Source organism: Sus scrofa, chromosome 14, assembly GCF_000003025.6.
Source record: "Sus scrofa isolate TJ Tabasco breed Duroc chromosome 14, Sscrofa11.1, whole genome shotgun sequence".
Classification (NCBI taxonomy): Eukaryota; Metazoa; Chordata; class Mammalia; order Artiodactyla; family Suidae; genus Sus; species Sus scrofa.
In genome coordinates this window covers 44029614-44051772 of record NC_010456.5, presented here as the reverse complement: position 1 = coordinate 44051772, position 22159 = coordinate 44029614, and the positions used below count along the sequence as shown (strand labels likewise).

General features: G+C 52.5%; 2 protein-coding genes across 11 annotated transcripts in view; one reads left to right on the top strand and one right to left on the bottom strand.

Moving 5' to 3' along the window:
- Positions 1 to 10089, top strand: part of HPS4 (HPS4, biogenesis of lysosomal organelles complex 3 subunit 2) — a 31978-nt gene extending 21889 nt beyond the window's left edge. For 3 of the 10 annotated variants that reach the window (XR_002338265.1, XM_005670765.3, XM_021071771.1), the window contains one exon: positions 1290 to 2067. Coding sequence is in view for 4 of the 10 variants with exons in the window: in XM_005670765.3 (XP_005670822.1) it covers positions 1290 to 1461 (172 nt within the window). In the remaining 6 variants the exon portion in view is untranslated. 10 annotated transcript variants of the gene reach the window in all.
- Positions 6680 to 21191, bottom strand: ASPHD2 (aspartate beta-hydroxylase domain containing 2). The gene is given in 5 exon segments (XM_001926554.5): positions 6680 to 10329; positions 10914 to 11027; positions 16486 to 17300; positions 17302 to 17580; positions 21096 to 21191. Coding segments are annotated over 4 exon segments (1107 nt in total). The 5' UTR covers positions 17370 to 17580; positions 21096 to 21191; the 3' UTR covers positions 6680 to 10219.

Sequence of the window (22159 nt, the reverse complement as noted above, 5' to 3'; positions counted from 1 at the left end):
ATCTAGATTCATTATTATTGTCATTTGCAGTATTTAACCAACCAAATTCTACTTTTTCTCTCTACATGCTTCTCTTATGAAACCGGTAGCAGAAAATAAGGCAAGTTACAGGGTCAGAAGGGGAGTGCCTGCTCTGTGTATATTTTTCAGTTAAGTCCTTGGAATGATTTGGTCAAGTATGGGTTTTTTTTTTTGTTTTTTTTTTTTGTTTTGTTTTGTTTTTTTGTCTTTTTGCCATTTCTTGGGCCGCTCCCGCAGCATATGGAAGTTCCCAGGCTAGGGGTCTAATCGGAGCTGAAGCCGCTGGCCTACACCAGGGCCACAGCAACGCTGGATCCGAGCTACGTCTGCAACCTACACCACAGCTCATGGCAACACCAGATCATTAACCCACTGAGCAAGGGCAGGGATTGAACCCGCAACCTCATGGTTCCTAGTCGGATTCGTTAACCACTGCGCCACGACGGGAACTCCAAGTATGTTTTTTTAAACCTCACTTTATAGAGGAGGAAATTGGAGCACGAATAGGATGGATGACTCGTTCTGCCACATTCTTATTTAGTGGCACAGTCAGGATTTGAACCCAGGTGTCTCACCTCTAAAGCATGTACCCCCTCCTCATGCATTTCCAGTTCCAGGGGGCAGTGTGGTCAAGAGAGAGAGGGGTGTGGGCCCTTGACTCCACTGTCATGGTGACAAATTCCTAATGCCTGTCACCTGCCACACAGGAATGTGCGCATTTCTGTTGCCCAGCGCCATCTGCAGCCAATATTTCTGAATGTCTTTCCAAAATAAATGTGTCTCTTCTGGCTTTAAGTCAGAGCTGCCGCCTCATTAGCAACCTAGATGTGGTTTGCGTCTATAGCTTGGGAACTGGTTGTTTTGGGGGCTGGAGGCTATTTTATGAGATGGAAACAAGTTAAATGTCAGCATCTGATCCATCAACCACCTTGTGGCCCTGTGCTAAGCAATGGTGAATGTACATATTCCTACTCATTCATTCTCAAAACGATCTCAGTGAGGGAATTTACTGTTGTCATGTCCATTTTATGGATGAGAAAGCTGAGACTCAGAAGGGTTGAGTAACTTAGCCAAAGGCTCACAGCCAGGAAGTCATGGGTGGGTTAGCACCCAGGTGTGTGTGACTACAGATCCATGCTCACAGCCAGCAGGCCGCACTATCCCCTCTCCATGGCTATCATGACTAGTCCATGACTTGTCCTGTGGGCCTCTGGGGTCTGAGTCCTGCACAGGCAGCACTGGACTGTTGCCTCTTCTTCCTCTAACAGGAATGCCTCCACAGCTGTGTATGCCTGCTGCAACCCTGTCCAGGAGACCTATTTCCAGCAGCTGGCATCAGCAGCACGGAGCTCTGGCTTCCCAAGCCCACAGGATGGTGCCTTCAGCCTCCCAGGCAAAGCCAAGCAGAAGCTGCTAAAGCATGGGGTGAACTTGCTCTGAACCGAGCCCCAAGCAGACGTTCATTACCCAGCAGATGACTGTCACATCACATCCCAGCAAAGGAAGCTCTGCCTTGTTAAACGAAAAGTCCCTGTATTTTTTTTTCTTGGAATAGTCCCTTTTTTAAGGACTGGAACAACAATGGAGTGTTTGTTACTCCTTCTGCAGATTGGGGTTGGAGGGGGTAGTTCCTCAGGTCAGCAAGACTGTGAACTGGGTGGGGACAGGCTAGACTGTGCCCCTTGCTTGGAAGTGGGATGTGCTGCCGGTCCCTCCTGAGTGAGCATCCCAAACAGGAGTTTCCAAAAGACTTTGGTGCAAAAGCAGAGCTGTGCTTTTCAGTGGTGGCTGCGTGAAAGGGAACAGCATCCATTTGTGTGTTTCTGGGCCGGTGTGGCACGTGGAACATCAGTTCTGTTACATTACAGCCAGACATTTTATGAAAATACATGCAGGACAGAGGATGAAATCATTTTCCCAAATCCGAACCAGATGATTACTGGAAATACCTGAGATTCCCTTTGAAAACTGTGATGTTAATAACTTTGGTCTCTTTTTCTTGAAACAAGTTTCTAAGGGCTAAAAATAAAATAGCCAAAAAGCTGAGTTCTGAGTAAATGGTGACATCTCTAGTGACAGAGTAAGGGTGAAGATATTTCATATATGTAGTGTGTGTGTGTGTGTGTGTGTGTGTGTGTGTGTGTGTGTGTGTGTGTTTTGCATGGGCACGTTTCTCTTTGCACCGCCTGGCCCAGCCTGGCCAGGTGAGGAAGGGCGCGTGTCAGGTCTGTCTATGAGGGTGGCAGGCTCTTGCAGGGAGCACCAGCTTCAGTATGGCTGGACCAGCACACCAGGCCTGTCTCACCCTTCCTCTCACCTCTCTGGGGTCCCTCCTGCCACTGGCTGACCTAAGAGGGTGCACTTCCCAGATGGAGGAAGTCTATACCTCACACTTGGAGAAATATATATTGTCCTACTTCTCTGACAAATTCTGCAAGGAAAAATTCCTCATGAGTCTCAGTGCCAACCTCCCAAGGAGCCTTCCCACTACAGACCTGCACATAACAGGCTCCCTTGCTGTTGTGGGGGATTTATTTTCAAGTAGCCAAACTTTCTTCCTTTGCCACTAATCCTCCAGAATTGTGAGACCTCCAAGTCTTGAGTTTGGTAAAGTTCCAACCTGTTGTGTATTGAAACAGGGACAGAACCTGGAGCCCCTGAGCCCACTTTCCTCTGCCCCCAGTAGCTCAGCTACCTGCCCGAAGGGTCTTCCAGACAAGATCCGCTTTGCAAGAAACTCTCCTGGCTGCCCCTGGGCCCTTTCCTAGACTCAGGCCATTTGCAGATCTTAATCTTCTCTGTTTTACTTTCAGAAAACTCTCTTCCCACCTTATTTCCCAGGGCTGCTGTTGAGCCTAAAATGCATGCAATACAAAATGCTTGTTCCTGAGAATCAGCACTCAAGGCACCTGGGCCTCCCTCTGAGCTGAGTCTCAACAATCACATGCACAGCAGATGGTGAGACCCAAGTGCCACGGTCATTTTAAAATAAATCCACAATTTCTTTGCTACAAATTAGGGACCTAATTCTCCCCTTGAGTGCAGGCTGTATTCAGTGATTCATTTTTAATGACTAGAAGGTAGCCAGAATGACAGTGTGACTTCTGAGAGTAGGTTACAGAACGTCACAGCCGCCATCTCTCTGGGTTCATCTATTTCGGGGAGAAGCCGACATTCAGGCAGCCCCATGGAGAGGCCCCCATGGTGAGGGTCTCCTGCCGACGGTCATGAGGCTTCTTGGAAGCAGGTCTGCTCACCTTCAGAGGACTGCAGCCCCTGCCGACCTCTGACCCAACCTCATGAGAAAGAGCCAGAACCACCAAGCCGAGCCACTTCCAAATTCCGAGCCCTCAGAAAGTATGGGAGATGATAAATGTATGTTATTTTAAGGCACTCCTGGGTGATTTGTCACAGGGTGATGGATAATGGATACGCTTGCGAGCCCATACCTCATCCACCGGAACAGGTCTTTTACAGCTTTGGTGCAGGTGCCTTCAGCCAAATGCTAGACAAAGCCTGTCCTGGATCCCAGCTACTCCTCTCCCTGGTGGAGATCTGGGCTGCACAGCTAAGGAAGGACCCGTGGGCACCCCCTGGCCTTTCTTCCTACAAGTTCCAGAGTCTGGCCCTTCCTGCGGGAGCCAGCCCCACGCCTGCCCTACCTTCAGGACAGCCTCCCCTGCATTGGTTTATTGACACCAGTGTGCCACCATCACCCAGGACAATAGTGTCCCACCAGTGAGCAGGGAGCCCGGGAGGAGGGAGAGGAAGGGAGAGGCTCTGTTTTGGGTCAGCCCAGAGGCTGCCACCTGTGAACCTCGAGGAACAAGTTCTCGTGGCGTGATTAACAGTGGCAATCAGACTGTTCCCTGGAGGGATGCTGAGCCTAATCAAACTGCCTCCTGCTGGAGGGAAGCACCTAGGCTCCTGGCTCTTGTCACCCTGACAGCATAGCAAGGGGAGACTGCACTCTGGGTGTGGTCACCCACTCTGGGGTCATCTTTACTCCCATGGTGGTCCTTTCCAACTTGGCTGAAATGCTCTTCAAACGCCCCTGGTTACTGCATCCTCACACCCGTCCTGCAATAAGCAGGTTCGCCCGCCTCCCACATGTGTGCATCCTCATGCCAGGCCACAGGCCATCTGTCATGGGCCCAACGATGGCCCCCAAAAGCACCAACCAGGTTCTGTGAGCGACACTTCATGTGATCAAGGTTTTGCAGGTGTGATAAAGGATCCTGAGAGCCAGGTTATCCAAGTGCCATCACCGTATGCTTATGGGAGAGGCAGAGGAGACTATTCACATGCGAGAAGGCCATGTGAGGCGGCAGCAGAGAGGGAGTGACGCGGCCACAAGTCTAGGAACCCCTGGGCCACACATGCTGGAAGAAGCAAGGGATGGATTCTGCCTAGAGCATCTGGAGGCAGTGTGACCCTGTCCACCCGTGATTCAGGTCCAGCAAAACCGATTCTGGTCCCCAGAGGCATGAAAGAATGAGTTCTGCTGTCTTAAGCCACCGACTTCGCAGTAATTTGTTAGAGCAGCCACGGGAATGAATATGCCCACCCCACAAACTTGAAGGATCTGTCCTGCCGGTGCCAAGTCCCCTGTCCCTCGACAGTGCAGTGCCCTGGAGCACAGGCAGGGAGTGAGGGCAGCTGGGGTTACACAAGGGCCTTGCGGGCTTGCCGAGGCACCTGGCTAAAGGAAGCTTTTAAACAGGGGGAGTGACTCCATTGGGTTCATCACTGGCTCCTGGATGGGTAAGCAGCAGGGCAGGAGCAGAAACCATCAGGAGGCTGCAGTTGTCTGGGTGGGAGGGGTTAGTGGCCCAGAGCAGGGAGGCAACAAGGCAACAAGATGATGGAGAGAATCAGGCACATTTGAGGAATACTTGGGAGACGGGAGGAGCCTGCACTTGGGGTGGGTCGAGGGACATGCCTGCTTCATGACGGGCACTTGTCCTCAGGTGGCGAGATGGGGGGAGATTCCTACTCTGAAGGAGCCCGAGGAGTGAGCAGACAACCAACGGCTCTCAAACCTCCAGCAACATCAAAGTCTGCCACCCCCACCCCCCGCAAGCCTGGCCCACCCCTTCCCTATGGGCTTGTCCTGGGGAAAGAGCGGCAGGAGGGGAGGTCAGGGGGTAAGACACACACTAGCACAGGAAAAAACACCCTGGATCTTTTCTCAACATGTTCACTGAATTTGGGAAGCTTAAGGTGAAGATTCTCAGGGCCTCAAGGCTAAAAAAGGACACTTTCTCTCTGTTTATTTTAAAAGTCTGAACCTGAAGCCAGCTGTATTTCTCTGGAGAACAAAACCCAGAGTGGCTTTTGAATGCAGTCAAGAGCCAAGAAGAGGCCATTTCACGATGGCCCGAGTGTGCTCAGGTCCCAGCTGAGTGGCGGGTCCCAGCTGAGTGGCAGCCCTTCTCTGCCCTGCCTCCCCCGCTCAGTGGGGCTGAGCGCTCCCAGGAAGTGGATGGGGCGGGGAGGACGAGCCGAGCCATCTCCCGTCTCCATCTCCCATGGGCTGGTGAAGAGGCATGGGGTGTGTTCTTACTCTCCAAACAGCCCCCGCTGGTTCCTGTGGCAGCAGGAGCACACGGCTTTGGCATCAAGAGACCTGGGTTCAAACCCCAGCTCTAATAAGACTTAGTGTTGTGGAAATGGGGCCAAGTTAATGTACTTCTCTGAACCTGAACCCGCAGTGGTGAAAGTGTGAGTCCTGACCACTAGACCACCAGAGAACAGCCCTCAGTGTCTTTAAAACAGAGGGGAAAGGCAAGGTATGTGAAAGTGTGCATGCTGTGGACCCAGAGAAAGTGGGGTTTGGTGTGTGTGTCCTGAGAAGGCAAATGGCCTTTCCGTGGAGAGAGACTTGAATGCATGACCAGAGTTCAAAAGCCTGGGGATGCTGAGCTGCGAGCTGGGACACCTGGCTTCTATTTCCGGCTTGTCCTCCAGCCAGCACAACGACCTTGATCATGTCCACTGCCCTCTGAGCTCTGAGTCTAGGTTTTCTCCTGTTAAGCGTGCATAATTCTCCCTGCCCCCACCCCATGAGGCCACAAATATTATAACAATTTATGCGAACAATCTCCCAGAGGGCGCAGTGCTCTCTGCACTTGAGGGGGAAACACACACACCTTGAATCTGGGTGGCTAATGTGGCAGAAGTGGGAAATATGGGGAAGGGTAGGTAATCCAAAGTTAGGACCAACGTGTGTGCCTGGGAAGGAGGCGGAAAGTCAGTCAATCTGTGTGTGTTGCCTCCTGCCGCCTAATGCTACAATCTGTTTGAGTATTTTCCCTGCCATCTGTCAGCAGCTCTAAAATACATGGCCTTATTCTGTCCTGTTCCCCGTGTCTACATCTGGTTAGCAAGATTCAGCTGGGGACGTACATGTCATGGGGAGGCTGCTGGCAGCAGGGCACCATGGTCCTTGAAAACAGCATTTTGTACTTAGCCTTCTTTTCTCATATTTACACATCTAAAACCTGTAAGGGGCACTTCCCACCCAAACACAACCTGACGTAACACCATCTTATTCAAACTTAAGCCTATAACAGGAGGCATTAGGCCCTTTTATAGATGAAGCTCATGGAGTGGATTTGGACATTGGGTAGCAATGAAGAGAAACCACAACTCAAACCTGAGTTCAAAGGGAGTTTATTGGCTCATGTAACGCAAAAGTCCAGAGGTAGGGCTGGTTCCAGGCAAAGCTATATTCAGGATTCAGATGATCTCCACAGGATAAGACAAGTTTCACTCTCAAGCTTTCTTTACACTGGATCCCCAACCTCCATCCTATGAAAAGTAGCCTCTTTTTGTCAACAGTCCCAGAAAAGAACTTGCCCAACTCTGACCCAACCTCTGAGTACTCAGGAGTTTGGAAGGCTCTGATTGGTCAGGCGTGGGTCATATGCCCAGCCCTGACCCCAACCCCTGAGTACCCAGGAATCTGGAAGGCTCTGATTGGTCAGGTGTGGGTCATGTGCCCAGCCTGGCAGCTGGAGTTGGGTCAGGTCCTGGAAGAATCCAAGGACTGAAAGTGGGAATGTTATGATCTTGGAGGAGGCTCATCAAAGTACAGGTGGAAGAGAGTTAAAAGCACAGACAACGGTTAGGTGCCTGCCCACTGTTACACAGGGACCCAGCCTCTAACCTCCAGCTGGCTGGTTTCAAAGGCCTGCCCACTGTTACGCAGGGGCACAGTCCAGCCTCTAAGCTCCAGCTGGTTGGTTTCAAAGGCTTTACCACTCTTGCAACTCAGGGCCAGCTACACCCCCAGCCCCAGCTACACATTATAGAGTCAGGCCAGGAAACAAGGTGAAACAAATACCAAGACCTGGGCAAAGAAATGAGATGCCTTGGGATCATGGGTATCAGCATTTCTCAGAAGCTCCCCAGGTGATTGCAAGTGTGCAGCCAAAGTCTAGAACCAGGAGGTGCGGGCTGCCCTTCCCCTCCCCCACCACATGCTACAGGGTACTAGACGCTACAAGTATGGCCACTGTCACTAAAGGAGGGCTCAGAATCCAGACAAGTTAGCTGACTTTGGGGGATGATGAGCAGGTGCCTGGGAGACCTGGGATGTGAAACTGAGTAACAGTCTGGCCTTGTAGCTGAGGCAGGCTGTTTGTGGGGGGAAGGCAGGGCTTCCCATTTGCAGCTGGGAGGGCATGCCGGCTCCCGTCTCTCACCCTGGGCGTCCTCAGCTACAACTTGGAAATTACTTTAGCAGTTACCTAGCTGGCAATGCACACTTCAGGAGAGTGAGAACTATCACGGCCCTGCGTGCCTGGTGTTCCTCCCTCCTGCTTGCTGTGGCGGCCCTCCTGCTTGCTACAAAAACACCCAACAGCCAGGCAGCCCCTGGGGCTCCAGGCCACAAGAGTCCCCATCCCCCTTCTAAGATAAGGGGAAAATTCCAAATGCAGCTGTTGAGGGCCCTGCTCCCCCCCACCCCCCGAGGTTAGATACAGACAAAGGAAAGAAGCCGTGGCTACCTGGCCACGCCTATGACTGCTCCAGTGTGTCCATCCCTTTCTTTCTCACTGGACCATCCTCCTCACCTGTTTCTCTACAACTGCTTAGAACCACTGCTATATGGGGAAGGGAACCAACATCGCTGCTTTGCATGCCAGGCGCTGTCTCCACCGTAAAGGAGACTGAGGCTGCCAGAGGCTCCACGACTTGCCCAAGGTCACATCAGAGTGAGTGACCACATTCCTGGCCCTGAGTCTGAATCCTCGGCTTTTCCGAAGCACAGTCCTTGTTCTGTGCCCAGAGTGACATCTGTAGTTCCTGCACATTCCATGGATCTGCTCCCTCCCCCCGCCGACATGCGCATTACTTAGAACCACGTTTTGATTCATTCACAGACAAGATGACATTTCAGGGCCCCCCTGTCTCTGTGACATGATCCGGAAACCAAGAGCCTCACACGCAGCCCCTCTCGGAGCTTCTGCCCCAGTCAAGTCTCCTCTCCACCAGACCACGGGAGCACTTCACTCTGGGTTTCAGTGAGATTTTTTATTTACCTCCTGGTCCCCAACCACATCACATGAGCACAGGCAGCCAGGTAACTGGGTGGGCTGTTGGCTACGTAAACGTAGAGCAGTCAGGATGTATAGAAATCATGCACCTCAGTGATTCTTTAACAAGAAACGCAATGAGTAAAAAGACTTCAGGTGTGTTTGAAATTTCTGCCCTTTCCTGCATTCTAATCCCTGAAAAATATGTGTAGAAATTTTACTCAAATGTAGACACGCTTTCTTTGCACACTCGCTAGTAACTACCTAGTACGTTTCAGATCATGTTTACTTCTGATGGTTGTTCCTCCCAGAAGCTGCTGGTTTCTGTTCGGAAACATTGGACCTGGACACGTGACAAGCGGTATGTTCCGTACCGCTCCATGGCTTTATGAACCTGACTCTGCCATAATTCATTATTCAAAAAAGGCATCTCTAGTATGGCCGGAGGCGACTCCTTCACACACTGGCTACATGGGGCCTTGTCCTTCACAGAAGACCACAGAGCCAGCGCTGAGACCATGCTGGGTCTACAGGTTCCCCCAGCATCCTCACGCGCACACACTGGCTTAGGTGGCCCTCACCCGGCACACACCCTTGTGCAGTGACAGAGACCCAGGACTGACTCTGCCATGCTCTCCAAGCCCAGCGTTGAACACATATGTACAGACAAATAAACCAAAAATCATAGGCAACAGAACTTCAAAGCAAAACAGACACTTTGGTTGGATCTACGACTCCAGTTTTGCCAGAGAAAAGGCTTTCCCAGAACGTCACTGGCCGACTGAGGGCTTATCCCACCTCAGCGCCCATCAGCCAGCCTGGTGGTCTGAACACTCATCGCCGTGGACTCCAAACAGCTCAAACAGGGAATTCTCCAGGCCCGGTTTGGCAGTAGGGCTTCTGTAGGCAGTGAGGTAAGCGTATCGCACATTCTGCGGCTGATCCATGGGAGCCCCAGCCTCAGCTTTGTGGGAAAGCAACATTCACAGGAAAGCTTCCAGTCCCACCAGCCTGATGCGCTTCGTCATCAGGGACCTGATGGGGCCTGGGGTGAGGTGAGCGACAGTGGGTCTGGCCCACCCCGACGGGCGCCCTGCCGAGGAACCTGGCAGGGACGGTGACCGCAGACGCCTCCCTGAAGGGGCCCCCAAATGACAGTGACGTCAGCAGAGGCCAAGTTCTCCAGCTCTCTGGTTTGCAGTTTTTTGTTGTTTTGTTTTTTGTTTCTTTTAAGACGGCCACAAGAAATTTACGCTATTACATTCAGACAAATAACCATTTGGCGACTCTATTTCAGAGCACTGACAAAACCAGGTAGCAGCGTGACACAGACAACAGGGACACCGAGCCTCTGGTCACAGAGCAAAGTAATGCACTACTAGGCAGAAAGGAATTGCAGAAGCAAATGACTGGAAGGGAAAAAAAAAATCCAAGGAAAAACAAGCTGAAATTTTCCCATTTTCAAGAACCAAAGGAAAGAGGGATCCAACGAGAGCTTAAAAAAAAAAAAAAAAAAAAAAAAAAATCCCAAGTAAGAGCTTTCTGCTGAGGCAGGTTTCTGAGCAGAAATGGTAACCCGGGCAGGGCTGGGCCGCACCCCAGTCTGCCCAGCTGACCCACAGCCACTCTCGCCGACTCCAGCACGGGCAATGTTCTCATCGTCCCGGAGCAAAGATGAAATCCAGGGCCTGCCGTTCGGCCGCTGCGACGTTTGGATGCCACAAATCCACCATGAAAACCACCCGCGGGCCATCCTCCGCTGAACCTGGGGGAGGGCGGCGAGAGAAGAGAGGTTCAAACCGCCGGGAGCCAAGACCCACACAGAGCTGGCCCCTCACAGCCAGCCCCCTCCTGCCCCTTGGCACGGATCGCAAGATCGCCTCCTCTCTCCTCAACAATGTTATCGGAAGGTTCCAGAAGGTTCTGGCCAGGAGGCATGAAAGGAAATAGGCAGAGGAAGCGGAGGGAGAGGTGAAAAAGTGGTAGGTGGAGCACGGAGGATTTTTAGGGCAGGAAAACTCTTCCATATGATCTTGTCACAGCACGTACATGACACACACGTTTGTCCAAACCCGTAGAATGTATACCACAGCAAGAGCGAAGCCTCATGTAAACTACGGACCTCAGTTGATAAGAATGCGTCAAAGTTGGCTCATCCGCTAGAACAAATGTACCACAGAAGGCCAGGTGTTATTAAAAGGGGAAATTGTGTGGGGGGGAGGACACGTCAAGGGGCAGACTCTGTACATTCTGCTCAATTTTTCTGGAGACCAGAGACTGCTCTAAAAAGTAACGTTTGTGTATCTATATTTCTTTCAAGAGGCGGCCACAGAGCAGGCAGCCACTCACCTTCGTGGAATGCAGTGTGCAGGAAGGAGTCGTCGAACAGGAGACAGCGGCCTTCTGCCCAGCACTGGGGCTCCCCGCCCACCACCAGCTCACAGCCACCTGGGGTTTTCAGACCTGGGGTCGGGGGAAAGGAGAGAAAAGAGAATGAAGGCAGGCAGGGTCAGAGACACTGCAAATCAGGGGTGACTGGCTTTGGAGAGAGCTCTCAACTTTCCAAACCCTGACCTTCCACCTCACCCCTTGGGAGCCGCGTTTGGAGGGGGCGAGGCTCCACAGGACAGATCCAGGCTGTGCACTGGGATCCTCACGGTGCTCCCTGGAAAAGCTCATTCCTCCACTGGCTTAATCTGTTCTGGGCCAGGGACTCCTCCGATTAAAGCCCCGACCGAGGCTTGCACTACACGTTTGGACTCCTGAAGCCCAGCCACGGGACCCCCGGAAATTGAGAGAGGCAGGTTCAGAACCCCGCCTGCCTAACTAACAGTCAAGGGCTGTTGAGCTGAGATTAAAGATGCAGAGACCCAGTGCCTGCTTCCTGGGCACTTTAAATCCATGTGAGGCCCAAGAAGGGCATGTTCACAGTCTTAAGTTTCCAGCCTCCTTCTGGGAAACTGGACACATCCCTAAGGAAACAGCTACCCGAGTAGGGAGCCATATATTCATGATGCAAGTGGGGGCTCCCGAACATAACCCAGAAAGGAGGTCTGGATGAAATATTGCCATACATGCACTCTCATGCCCCCATCTCCCATCCAAGGGACAGAAGGAATGCTTGTCCCCTGGCACCACCAGGCCATCTGTAAATGAAGGCGCCAGCGTAGCTGTCTAACCAGTTCAGAAGAGGTTCGTCAGCACTGACCCGGGAGGAAATGGAACCCTGGAAGAGGGACGGCGATGGCAGCGTTCTCATCTGTCTTCAGCAATTCACTCTGATGACCATGACCCTGGGCCGCCAGTAGGCATCCCCCTGTGATGTAATGTCCTTTTTGACACACATGAAACAGTTTTTCTCTAACAGCCAGAGTATTTAAGGCACTTTTTTTTTTCTTTTTTCGCTTTTTTTCCTTTTTAGGGCCGCATCCACAGCATAAGGAAGTTCCCAGGCTAGGGGTTGATTCGGAACTACAGGTCCGGCCTACACCACAGCCACAGCAATGCTGGATCCCTATCCCACTGAGCGAGTTCAGGGATGGAACCCGCATCCTCATGGATCCTAGTCACGTTTGCCAACCACTGAGCCACGAAGGGAATTCCCTAAGGCACACTTTGAACCAGAAATGGATGGCTCCAGGAAGTGCATCTTGAGTTAGAATTCAAAGAGGCCACGTGGAGGAGTGGGTAGGACTCAGGACTTGAGGTCAGACGACTGCCCCTGACCTTACATGCTGTGGACTTTGAGCAAGTCACTCAACCTCTCTGAGCCATAGCCTCCTTGTCTGTAAAGAGAGGCCATGAGCATAGCTGGCTTCCTGGCTGTAAGACCGCTGTCCTTCCTACAATAACTGAAGACTTACCTCTGAGCAGGTTTGTGTTAAATAAACACTTTACAGACATCATTTCACATGCTTTCCAGATGGAGCAACTGAACTTTAGAGAAGTTAAATGACCAGCTGGAAGTTGCTATTCAGTCCTGCAGGAACTGAGATTTGAACCCAAATCTGTCTGACTCCACAGAACAGGCTCTTACTACACTGGACAATATGATATAAATGCTTGTTGTTATACCGGTAGTATGATACTAAAGGACTGTCAATTTTTCTGGAGCTAATATGTTTCACTATCAAGAGTCAAAGCACTGTCAGCTGACACTGTCCATTCTGCCTCTGGAACCATGATCTCTCCCCCTCCTGTTAACAACTGCCAGGGTCGGGTAGAGGGAGGTTAGTGCTGTAAATGGGTTTAGCCTGCAGCTCACTGGCCTGTACAGAGAGCCCACAGGCCACATCTTTCCACACGTGCCCTCACTGTTGGTTCAGGTGGAGAAGGTCTTCCGGAATAGGTAGTTCTCTGCAGGGACAGTTCACCCCAGGGTTTCCAAAAGAAGCTTCCCTTCCTCTGGGCCACGAGATGAATCACTGCCGCGCACTGTGATCCAACAGAAACAAGGCCTGACCTGCTGGCTTCCCAGGCCGCTGCTTATTCTCCACCGCCTTCCCTTCACTGGGCTCCAACCTTCCCGTGGCCACCACCCCTGCCCATTGCTGCAAACCAGCCTGGCTGGCAGAAACGATCAGCACTCCTCCAAACAGAGAATTCAGCCGGCTTAGGGCAGGCTGCTTTGGCCCCACTACCCACTGAAAGCAAGACAGGTAGAGAAAGGGCTCTCCCACTGGCAGCGGCCTCGCTTCAGATGGCTGGCAGGTGGCATTCAGGGTGGGAAGGCAGGCCCGAGCTGACCCTTTTGCACCACTCAGCCAGGCAGCCGAGAAATCCAACAATATACTCACGAAAGGAAAATGAGAGCCTAATTGTGCTGATTTAGCAAGAATTTGAATACACTCACCTTTCCATCTACCCTTCCCTGAGGTTAGCCTTTCAGACGGGCATCTGCCTCCCCTCTAACAACTGACTAGCTAGTTTCAGAGGTTGTTCCCCAGAGGTTTGTGGCAGTGGGTGGCGACATCACAGCCCTGGCCATGATGCTGGGTGAAGGCTGAGCCAGAGCCATCCTGTGGTCCCGCAGCGAGTGGGGGCTAAGCGATGCCACCTCTGGAGTTAGCTCAGAGCAGGCCTAGCAAACATGTGCCATCCTGAGAGACCAACGTCAGAAGAGCAGTGGCTGGGGCTCTGGTTGTACAGAGGGAGGATGTCCCCGGTCACAACTCAGTCAGAGGGCAGAAAAGGAGGCCAGACTGGCATTTCAAGGGCACGGTTCTGGAACCGCAGGTGCCTCCCCACGTTGGCCAGGTAACATCAGAATTGTGGCCACCAGCATATGGCAGGCCCTCCCTGCCTCTGACCTCATCCTCCAGACTCCCCTTCTGTCAACACACAAGGTCACATGCGTCTCACATGCCTATTTCCTTTGTGGGTGGAGACATCTGGGCACACAGAGGAGAGAAGGAAATGGGGCAAACCCAGCCCTGGCACTGTCCCTAACCACCGGGACAGCCCCATGATGGTGGGACACCTTCCAACACCTCCTGCTGTCCAGGGTGACATAGAAGACCCAGTTTTTCTGGTGGCAAATAACCCTCTGGGCTGGGAGGGGAATGACAGGTCATAAAGAGGCCTGAGCAGGCATGTTTTACACACACACACACACACACACACACACACACACACACACGGGGCTGCAGATATACAACAGCTATTAACACCCCGGAGGCAGATCCTGGGTGTTCTTACCACCAGTCCTTCCTACTCTACACACCTGCCCAGAATTCTACCACATCAGCCTCCAATGCCCTTCCCTACCTATCATTATAAAGCTTTTAAAAAGCCCACAAGGAAAACCTTTAAAAAGAACAGCAATGGTCCCTGTCGCCCACAGCCTCGATTCCTCGGCCTGGCAAGGGGCCCTCTGCAGCTTGCTCAGTTCCCACCAGTGGTTCCCCAGGGATTCCAGACATAGCACCCCAGTCCTGGAGGAAGGCTTCCCCTCTGCTCCACCCTGGAGGTCCCTCCGGGTCAGATCCACCCCCACAGAGCAGTTCACCGCAGCCCCTGCAGCCCTTGAGCTCAGAGTGTGCCCCGGTGCCTCGCACAGAGATTTTATTGACCATGATCATCACTTAGACAGACATCTCAGCTCTTAGATTAACCAGAGCCCCCTCTGGCAGACTGCATGAGCTGCCAAGAACTTTACACATAGTCCATACTTCTCACCTTCCAAGCAGCCCCCAGGCAGCTATAGCACCCATTTTAGAGTATCTCAGAGCCTGCCCAAGGTCACTGGGGCACTAAGCCAACACCTGAGTCCAGGTGTGTTTGCTTCCAGGGTCTGTTCATATTCCACTGTTTCCTGGAGACAGAGATTACGCTTATGGGTCATTTTTCACACTGCCCAACACAGGGTTGAATCATAAAAGCTATTAGCTATCATTTTCTGAATGGCACATGCCAGGCACCATGTCTAGTAGCCATGGAAGACAATTTGTTTAAGCCTCTCAAAGGTCCTGCATCATTTCCTCATTTTACAGATGTGGAAACTGATACCCAGAGAGAAAAAGTTACTGCCCAAAGGTTCACGGCTGGCCATAAAGCCAGGCCACCTCCTCCAGAGCCCCTACCTTGTCCTGCTTTCACTCACAGAATCAAACCGCTTGAGTCAAGTTCCTTTGTCTCATAAGGCCCTCTGTCCAATCCCTACCACAGAGAGAACAGGAACAGCAGAAGGCTCTGGGTATCCAGCTCAGGTCCCCCTGAGCTGCCTTTGCCGAGCGAAGCCATGAACCTCTTGGCCACTATACTGGGGCTCCTGAGTGTGTTTCTCCTCCCTCTGTTCCAAAGCTGGGCAGCCACCCTGCAAACTTCCAAAGCTGGACCTTGGGAAGCTCTCAGCAGCTCCTCTGGCCTGGGATGCTAACCAGTGATGCTGCTGCCCTGGTAACCAACAAGTTATCACGACTCACTAGGAAGGAGGCATCCTGGAGAACTAATATCCCTCTTTACTGAATTGTTTTCCAGCCTACTTTTATCTAAAAACTCTCTATCAGGCTCTGCAGGAACAAATGCTTTACAACACACTTTATCTTACCAGATTCTCAACGCAACTCCGAAAAGGTAATCTTTTTACCTCCGCTCTCCAAATGAGGCAATTGAGGCCCAGAGAGGTGAAGTGACTTGCCCAGAGTAACACAGCCAGCTCATGGTGGGGCCAAGATGCAAATACAGGCGGTGTGCCTCCAGGTGCTGTTCTCAAAACCACTGCTACATACACTACACATATTATCAACTTCCCCAGAAGCCAAATCAACTTCACACCAAGCTTCACTTCCTTGTTGGTGATTCAGAAGGGAGGGGAGTATCTTTCAGGCTCCTGGACGTCATGAACCTCAGTAACTATCCCAACAGTCTTTGGCTCTAGAGCCACTCTGTCTGATAGGGAGCTGCCTGCCATAGGCGGCTATTTAAACTTGGATTAAAGTAAAAATCAAACTGCTTAGCTGCACCAGCCACGTTTCAAGCACTCAACAGTTCCACGGGGTTGGTGGCTGTCATACTACAGTGCAGATGGAGACCCACCACAGCAGAGAGTTCCTTTGGACCAAGCTTCTGCCATAAATTAGGTTTACACTGATCAAGTCAAAAAAGAAATGAGTTTATTTTTTAATTTTTTTTTTTTTAAGCTGTGCCCACAGCCTGCGGAAGTTCCCAGGCCAGGGACTGAACCAGCCACAGCAGGAACCCAAGCCTCAGCAGTGACAACACTGGATCCTTAATTGCTAGGCTACCAGGGAATCCCAGAAGATATGAGTTTACATGTGACCCATCAATTTTTGGTCCAAGGATAGTGAAGCGTGTGAAAAAGCACAATCTGGGCCACCATTCGTGGTATCTAGACTCCCATCTGTTAGACGGGTGCTACTTGGAATAGCGTGTGCCTGGAGACCCCGCCCCTGCGACATACCTAAATGGCATCGGATGCGGATGTTGGTGGGTCCGTAGTGCTCCGTTATCACGGTGCCGGGGCTCAGCACAGAGATGCATGCGTTCCCAAAAACATTGTTCCCAATACAGGTCCGAAGGCTTCCCAGCAAGCGGTACGTCCGTGGGCACTTCCTGCAGTTCCGGGGGACGCAAACCCCCTGATTGACCAAGTAAAAGGTGACCCACTCCCCACTGGGGGTGCTGTTCATTTTCCATCCCTGCGGGAGGCTGCAGTTTGAGAAGGCTTTGTACAGGGTCTCAAACTCGCACAGGATGGTCTGGAAGTTGCGCTCCAGCAGCTCCACGTCGTGCTTCTGTGCATCCCGGGAGAAGTAGGGCGTGGTGGGGAGGTCGGGGAGGAAGAAGACCTCGGGCTTCTGGATGGAGGGCCGGCTGTTGAGGTAGCGGCCCTGCTCGCGGATGCCCTTGTGGATGCGGCCCATGCCGGACCAGGAATAGCGCTTGGCATACTCCTGCAGGTTGTGGTAGAGCTTCTGGTTGAGGCCCCCGTTGTGGCTGCAGCGCACGCACTCGGGGGACTGGCAGTACACGAAGCCGTTCTGCAGACCATTGGCATCAGGGCCCTGCATCAGGGCGTTGACCGAGACGTAGGGCCGGGGCTGCTCCCTGCCCACGTGGTAACAGTACCACACGAACAGGACCAGCAGGCAGGCCACAGTGACCACAGCCGTGGTGTCGCAGTCCCGCACAGACTGGATGCCGGTGGCGATGCAGTCCCTCAGGCCATCCAGTGACCAGCCCCAGGCCACCAGCCACTCGAGCGACATCTTGGGGGGAGCTGTTGGGGGTCCGAAGCCGGGTCAGCCAGTCAGTCTTTTGTGGTCCCCAGGGCATCCACACCATGCAGGTCAGCGTGGGGGATGAGGGGTGGCTGGGACAGGGGGGGGCATGGCTGCCACTGTTCCTCAGATCCCGGCAAGGGCAGCATTGACAGACGACTGTACCCACCCCTCCACTCCTGGTTAAAGTCACTGAGGACAGGGGCGAAGGAGCAGCTTTAGGTCACGTTAGCAAGGAGGGTTGGTTACTGTGAAATGTTTTAGGCAGTCCAGACCTGGGGTGGAAAAAAAAATAAACTGGCATAAATTTTTACAGCTGGACAAGTCCTCAACTAAAATGCAAAGCCCCACATCATTCTGTAAGGGCCTTGTTGGAAGGGGACACACTTTTCAACCCTGTACGTTCTCCCCCATTCCCCAAAAGGCCAGGAGTGCTATTTAATCTGCACCAAGTATCATTCGATCATGACAGTAGTCCCATCTGCTTTGTGTCATCCTTAGGAGGTGCTATTATTCCCACTGTACCAATGAGGAAACTGAGGCTCTGAGAGGTTCTATAACCCACCCTAGTTCACGCAGCCGGGACAGGACACAGACACCGTTTGAAGCAATGTCTATCCAATTTGCTATTCTCTTTCACAGTCAGTATGTAATAAGGGCTTATTCTCCTTCAACCTCTGTACCTTTCAGTAAAGAGAAATCTGGACTCAAAAGAATCTTACAAATGGTGAAGGAACTTGAAACTGCATGTTCTCCATTTTACTTTCTCTTTTCATAGCACTCCATCACTCTTATTTAATCTCTCTTGCCCTTCTGACATAGGTCAGGCTTAAATCAAGCTGGGAAAGGAAGTGGGCTCCCTGGGGTCACATCTATGGCAGACACCGGACATTTTTGTCTACTCGCTTGGGAGACTAACCTACTGGCCTCACACACGGGGTTATGAAAATGAAATGATGGCTAGAATGAAAATAGAAAAACAGACAGGAGGACTTGCCACACATCTCACTGATGGTTTCAGGCCAGTGTCAGGCACGCTGATTATCCTAATACCCAAAAGATGACTGGAGCCCAGCTGTCTTGCTGCCTGCATCTATAAAACCCTGGCTGTGTTTCTCAGCTGAATCTTTGTCCATTCTGCTCTTTCTAATCCAATGAGAACAGCCAGGTCTGTGGTCTGCTATAGGCGTAATACAGTCCCTCTCTTCAAGGAGCAGAATAATTCAGAAATCTTGTGTTGTATTCTACCCTCTCTCTTCTCTCTCAGGAATACGAGAAGGCACTAAACAAATCAGGAAAGCTGTACCTTCCCCTTTCTCCAGGGATTAAATTTGGCCTGAACATTCCTGCAACATGGCAGAGAGTTTTAAGAACCCAACAGGGTAGGTTACTGCTGTAAGCCTCAGTTTGCTCATCTATAAGATGGGGGTAACACTCCTCTCACCGGATGAAGGGGAATGACTGGATGGCACTTATGATGTGCTGTCACATCATTCAGTGTGTGCTGGTGACCGCAGTGGCATCCTATCTCCACGTGCCAGCCAACCAAAGCTGGGGCATCAGGGAAAGTTATCTCAGGACTGAGAATTCCAACAGCCAAAGGTAAACTCTGGACACTCCTGTGGCTCCATATCGCAAGGGATTTTTTTTCCCCCCAAAGGCTTGCAAAGCTATTAAAATGAAGGGAAACCTTCGGTGCTCCATAACTCCCTACTTACATCTTCCCAGCTTAGGTTGAATAAAGAATGGCTTGACTATAATATTTAGTAAGTCAAAAACACACATGCTGAATATTCATGGACTTTTTTATGTTTCTAGGAAAGATACAAGACTGAGAAGGTTAGAAGCTAATTTTTTTCCTCACACGTTCTCCATTTCTTCACAGATTCAGGAAGAAGGGAAAAGGCTGGGCCCCACTGGATGGAACAGACCCTCCACCCCCACTCTGTGGCCCTGGTTCTCTCCTGGCTCTACCAGAACTGGCAGCTGTTTCCTCTTGACAGAAAGAGAAGAAAAATGGTGTTTTGTTTGCAAGCCTCCTCCCAAACAGAACCCCAGGGTTCTTGAAATTCAGTGTGAAACTATCATCTGCGTGATAACAAGCATTTTTACTAAAAGGATTTCCCCCATCACTGAGCTAAAGCCCTAATTGGAACTCTTCAACTGAGTCTCTCAGGAGGGGAGGTTTTCTTTCAATGTTCTAAGAGTGAGATGATGATAATTTAACAAACACCTGTTAAGTGTTAGTTTTCATCAGCCCTGCTTAAAGTTTAAGTCAATCAAAATGAAGACATGGAGGACCAGGTAGAAGATGAGGGAATCTTTCCACCGGACACCCCGCCCCCCTCACGTGAGGAAGCCTCATTCTGTACAATGCCAGCCATGAAGGCTAGCTAGGCTGAGCTATAAACAAAAGGCAGCAGGACATCCTTATGCCTTGAACCCCAGCTTTGAACTCTGCTCACAAGAACACAAACAGCACTGAGAGCTCAAGGAAAGGCTTTTCCTACCTGTCATTTACTTTTTGCCAAACCATGCTTGGCAGGTGCCTGAGCTCAGAGGTGGATTAACAAGCTCACAGCTGAAATGTGACACTAAATTAAACCTTTCCCTTTGCAGGGTGATTGGCAGTTTATCAAATGCCAGTTCAAACATCTGACCCTCATAGAGCCTCATGAGGAGCCCCCCTTCCAACTGGGAGGGCATGAATTCTCCGCCACCCCTACCACATCTCAGTGACCACAGTAACTTCCAACTCCCTTTACACATCTGCTCCGTTTTGTCCTCATTAGGGATGGGGACACCTCTATGTAGTTCTGCACTTTAATAGTACGCAACTCCAGATTTTAAGAGTCAGCTGGCTCTGGGGAATAGGGTCTGAATTCATGGCCACTGTTTGGTGAGCAAGTCCAATCAAACATAACTTCTGAACGCCTGGGGGACAGACTCATCACTCTAACCTAGTTAATCCAGTTCACGTTACCAGTCCAGGAGGCTGCCCAGTGCTAAAGAGCTTCTGGTCACTCTTAGGGTACTACTTGCCAGGCCACCCTAGAAGCCCCCCAGGGAGCAAAGGCAAGGGAGTGTGACGCCACGTAAGGCCACCCAGGAGCCTGAGAGCTGCCCTGGGGCCAGCCCTCCACTGCGGGGAACCGGAGACCTTTCCTCCTCACTTTCTTGGCAAGGTTTTTCAGTATCCACCCACTCAGGAGAGTGGGGGAAAGGGGGAGGGCACAGGGCGGTTGACACAGATGGTGACCGCCAGGAGGTGGCGGGGGGGATGGGACGATAGAAAGGTGAGCTGTGACTGGAAAAGTGGGCAATCAGGGAAGGGAAGGAGATTTATGGTGATAACTTACGGGACAGGCGAGGAGGGTCAGCACGGGAAATAGGGGAAGTGGGTGATGCACAGAGATGGGGGGGGGGGATGAGAGCAAGCAAAGGAAGGGACTAAGGAGGTGGTCACCGAGGAGCCGGGTGGTAAGAGTAGGTGGTGTTAACGCGGTGGAGAGGGTCGCGATGGGGCAAGGAGAGAGGTGGGTGATGCCTGACCCGGGCCGCGACTGCCCGCGGCGGCGGCGGCACTCAGCACGTAGCGCGCGCTGGGCGGCTGGGGCCCCTCGGCCCGGCCGGGATGCGGAGAGCTGAGCATCCTCAGCAGCCGCGCCGCCGGGCGTAGGGACCGCGGGCCTGCAGCCGCCCGGCCCCCGCCTCCTCCTCCCACTCCTCACGCGGGGTCGGCCCGGCCGCGCCGCCCTCCCGCCCCGCAGCCCCGGGAGACACTACTTACCTGTGCCCAGGCTCGCGGGCGGCGGGGACCGCCGCTCGGGCCGGGGCGACGCTGCCGCCCGAGGGCGCGGACGCCCCCTGCCCGCACCGCGGAGCCACCGCCTGGCCGCTGCCCGGCCCACGCCGCCGGAGCCCGAGCCGGAGTCGAGCCGGTCCCCCGCGGGTGCCGACGCCGCGCTGCGCTCCGTGGGGCCGCGGGGACCACAACTCCCACAATGCCGCGCGCCGCTGGGCGGCGCGGGGAGGGGGCGCGGGAGGGGAGGGGCCGGCGCCGGGCGGCCCGCAGGGCGGGGCCGAGACCCCCAGAGACCAGCGGCGTTCTTCCTCCGCCGGAAGACCAGGGGCTGGGGTCCCATCACTCGCGTGCGTGGCTTTTGCGGCGCGGCCTTGGCAGGGAGCTGGGAGACTCACTGCCCGCCCAGTCCGAGGGCGCGCGCAGGCAGGCGGGCGTTAATTCATCCGCTCCAGGTTCTTCCTCCCTCGGTCTCTCTGCTACGTTTCCTCCTTTCCTTCTCTTTCACTTTCCTTCCCTCTTCTTTCCTGCCTCACTTCATCTTGCCTTGACACCCTTCTTTCCTTTATTGATTCATCATACACTTATAAGGCCTCCTGGGAACTTGGAAGGAAACCACACATCAAACTGGGTCCTTGTCTCATGGGAAATTCATTCGTTTGATACAAATGATTATCAGGCACCCTCTCTGGGTCTGGCTTCGCGCTCTGTGGCGAGCAGTTCAGACAGGACCCGGCCTGCAGGGAATCAGCAGTAAGCCAGTAGACAAAGTGAAAGTAATCACAGGTACAAATCTATAATCAATCACCTGCCAGGCAGAGTTGTACCAAGAGAAGTACAGGACAGGTCAAGAGTGTGTAACAGGGGTGCCCGATGCGCAAGTGTAGGCAGGCCCCAGGGAGCAACTGATGTTTGAGCTAAGGCCTGTGGGAGACAAGCTAACAGGGTCCAAGGGTCCTGTTAAGGGCTCCAGAGGAATGACGCATGGGTGGTTTCTGGGAACTCCGTTCTGTCCCAGAATGTACTTGTGGCCTTGTAGCTGTCCCAGAACC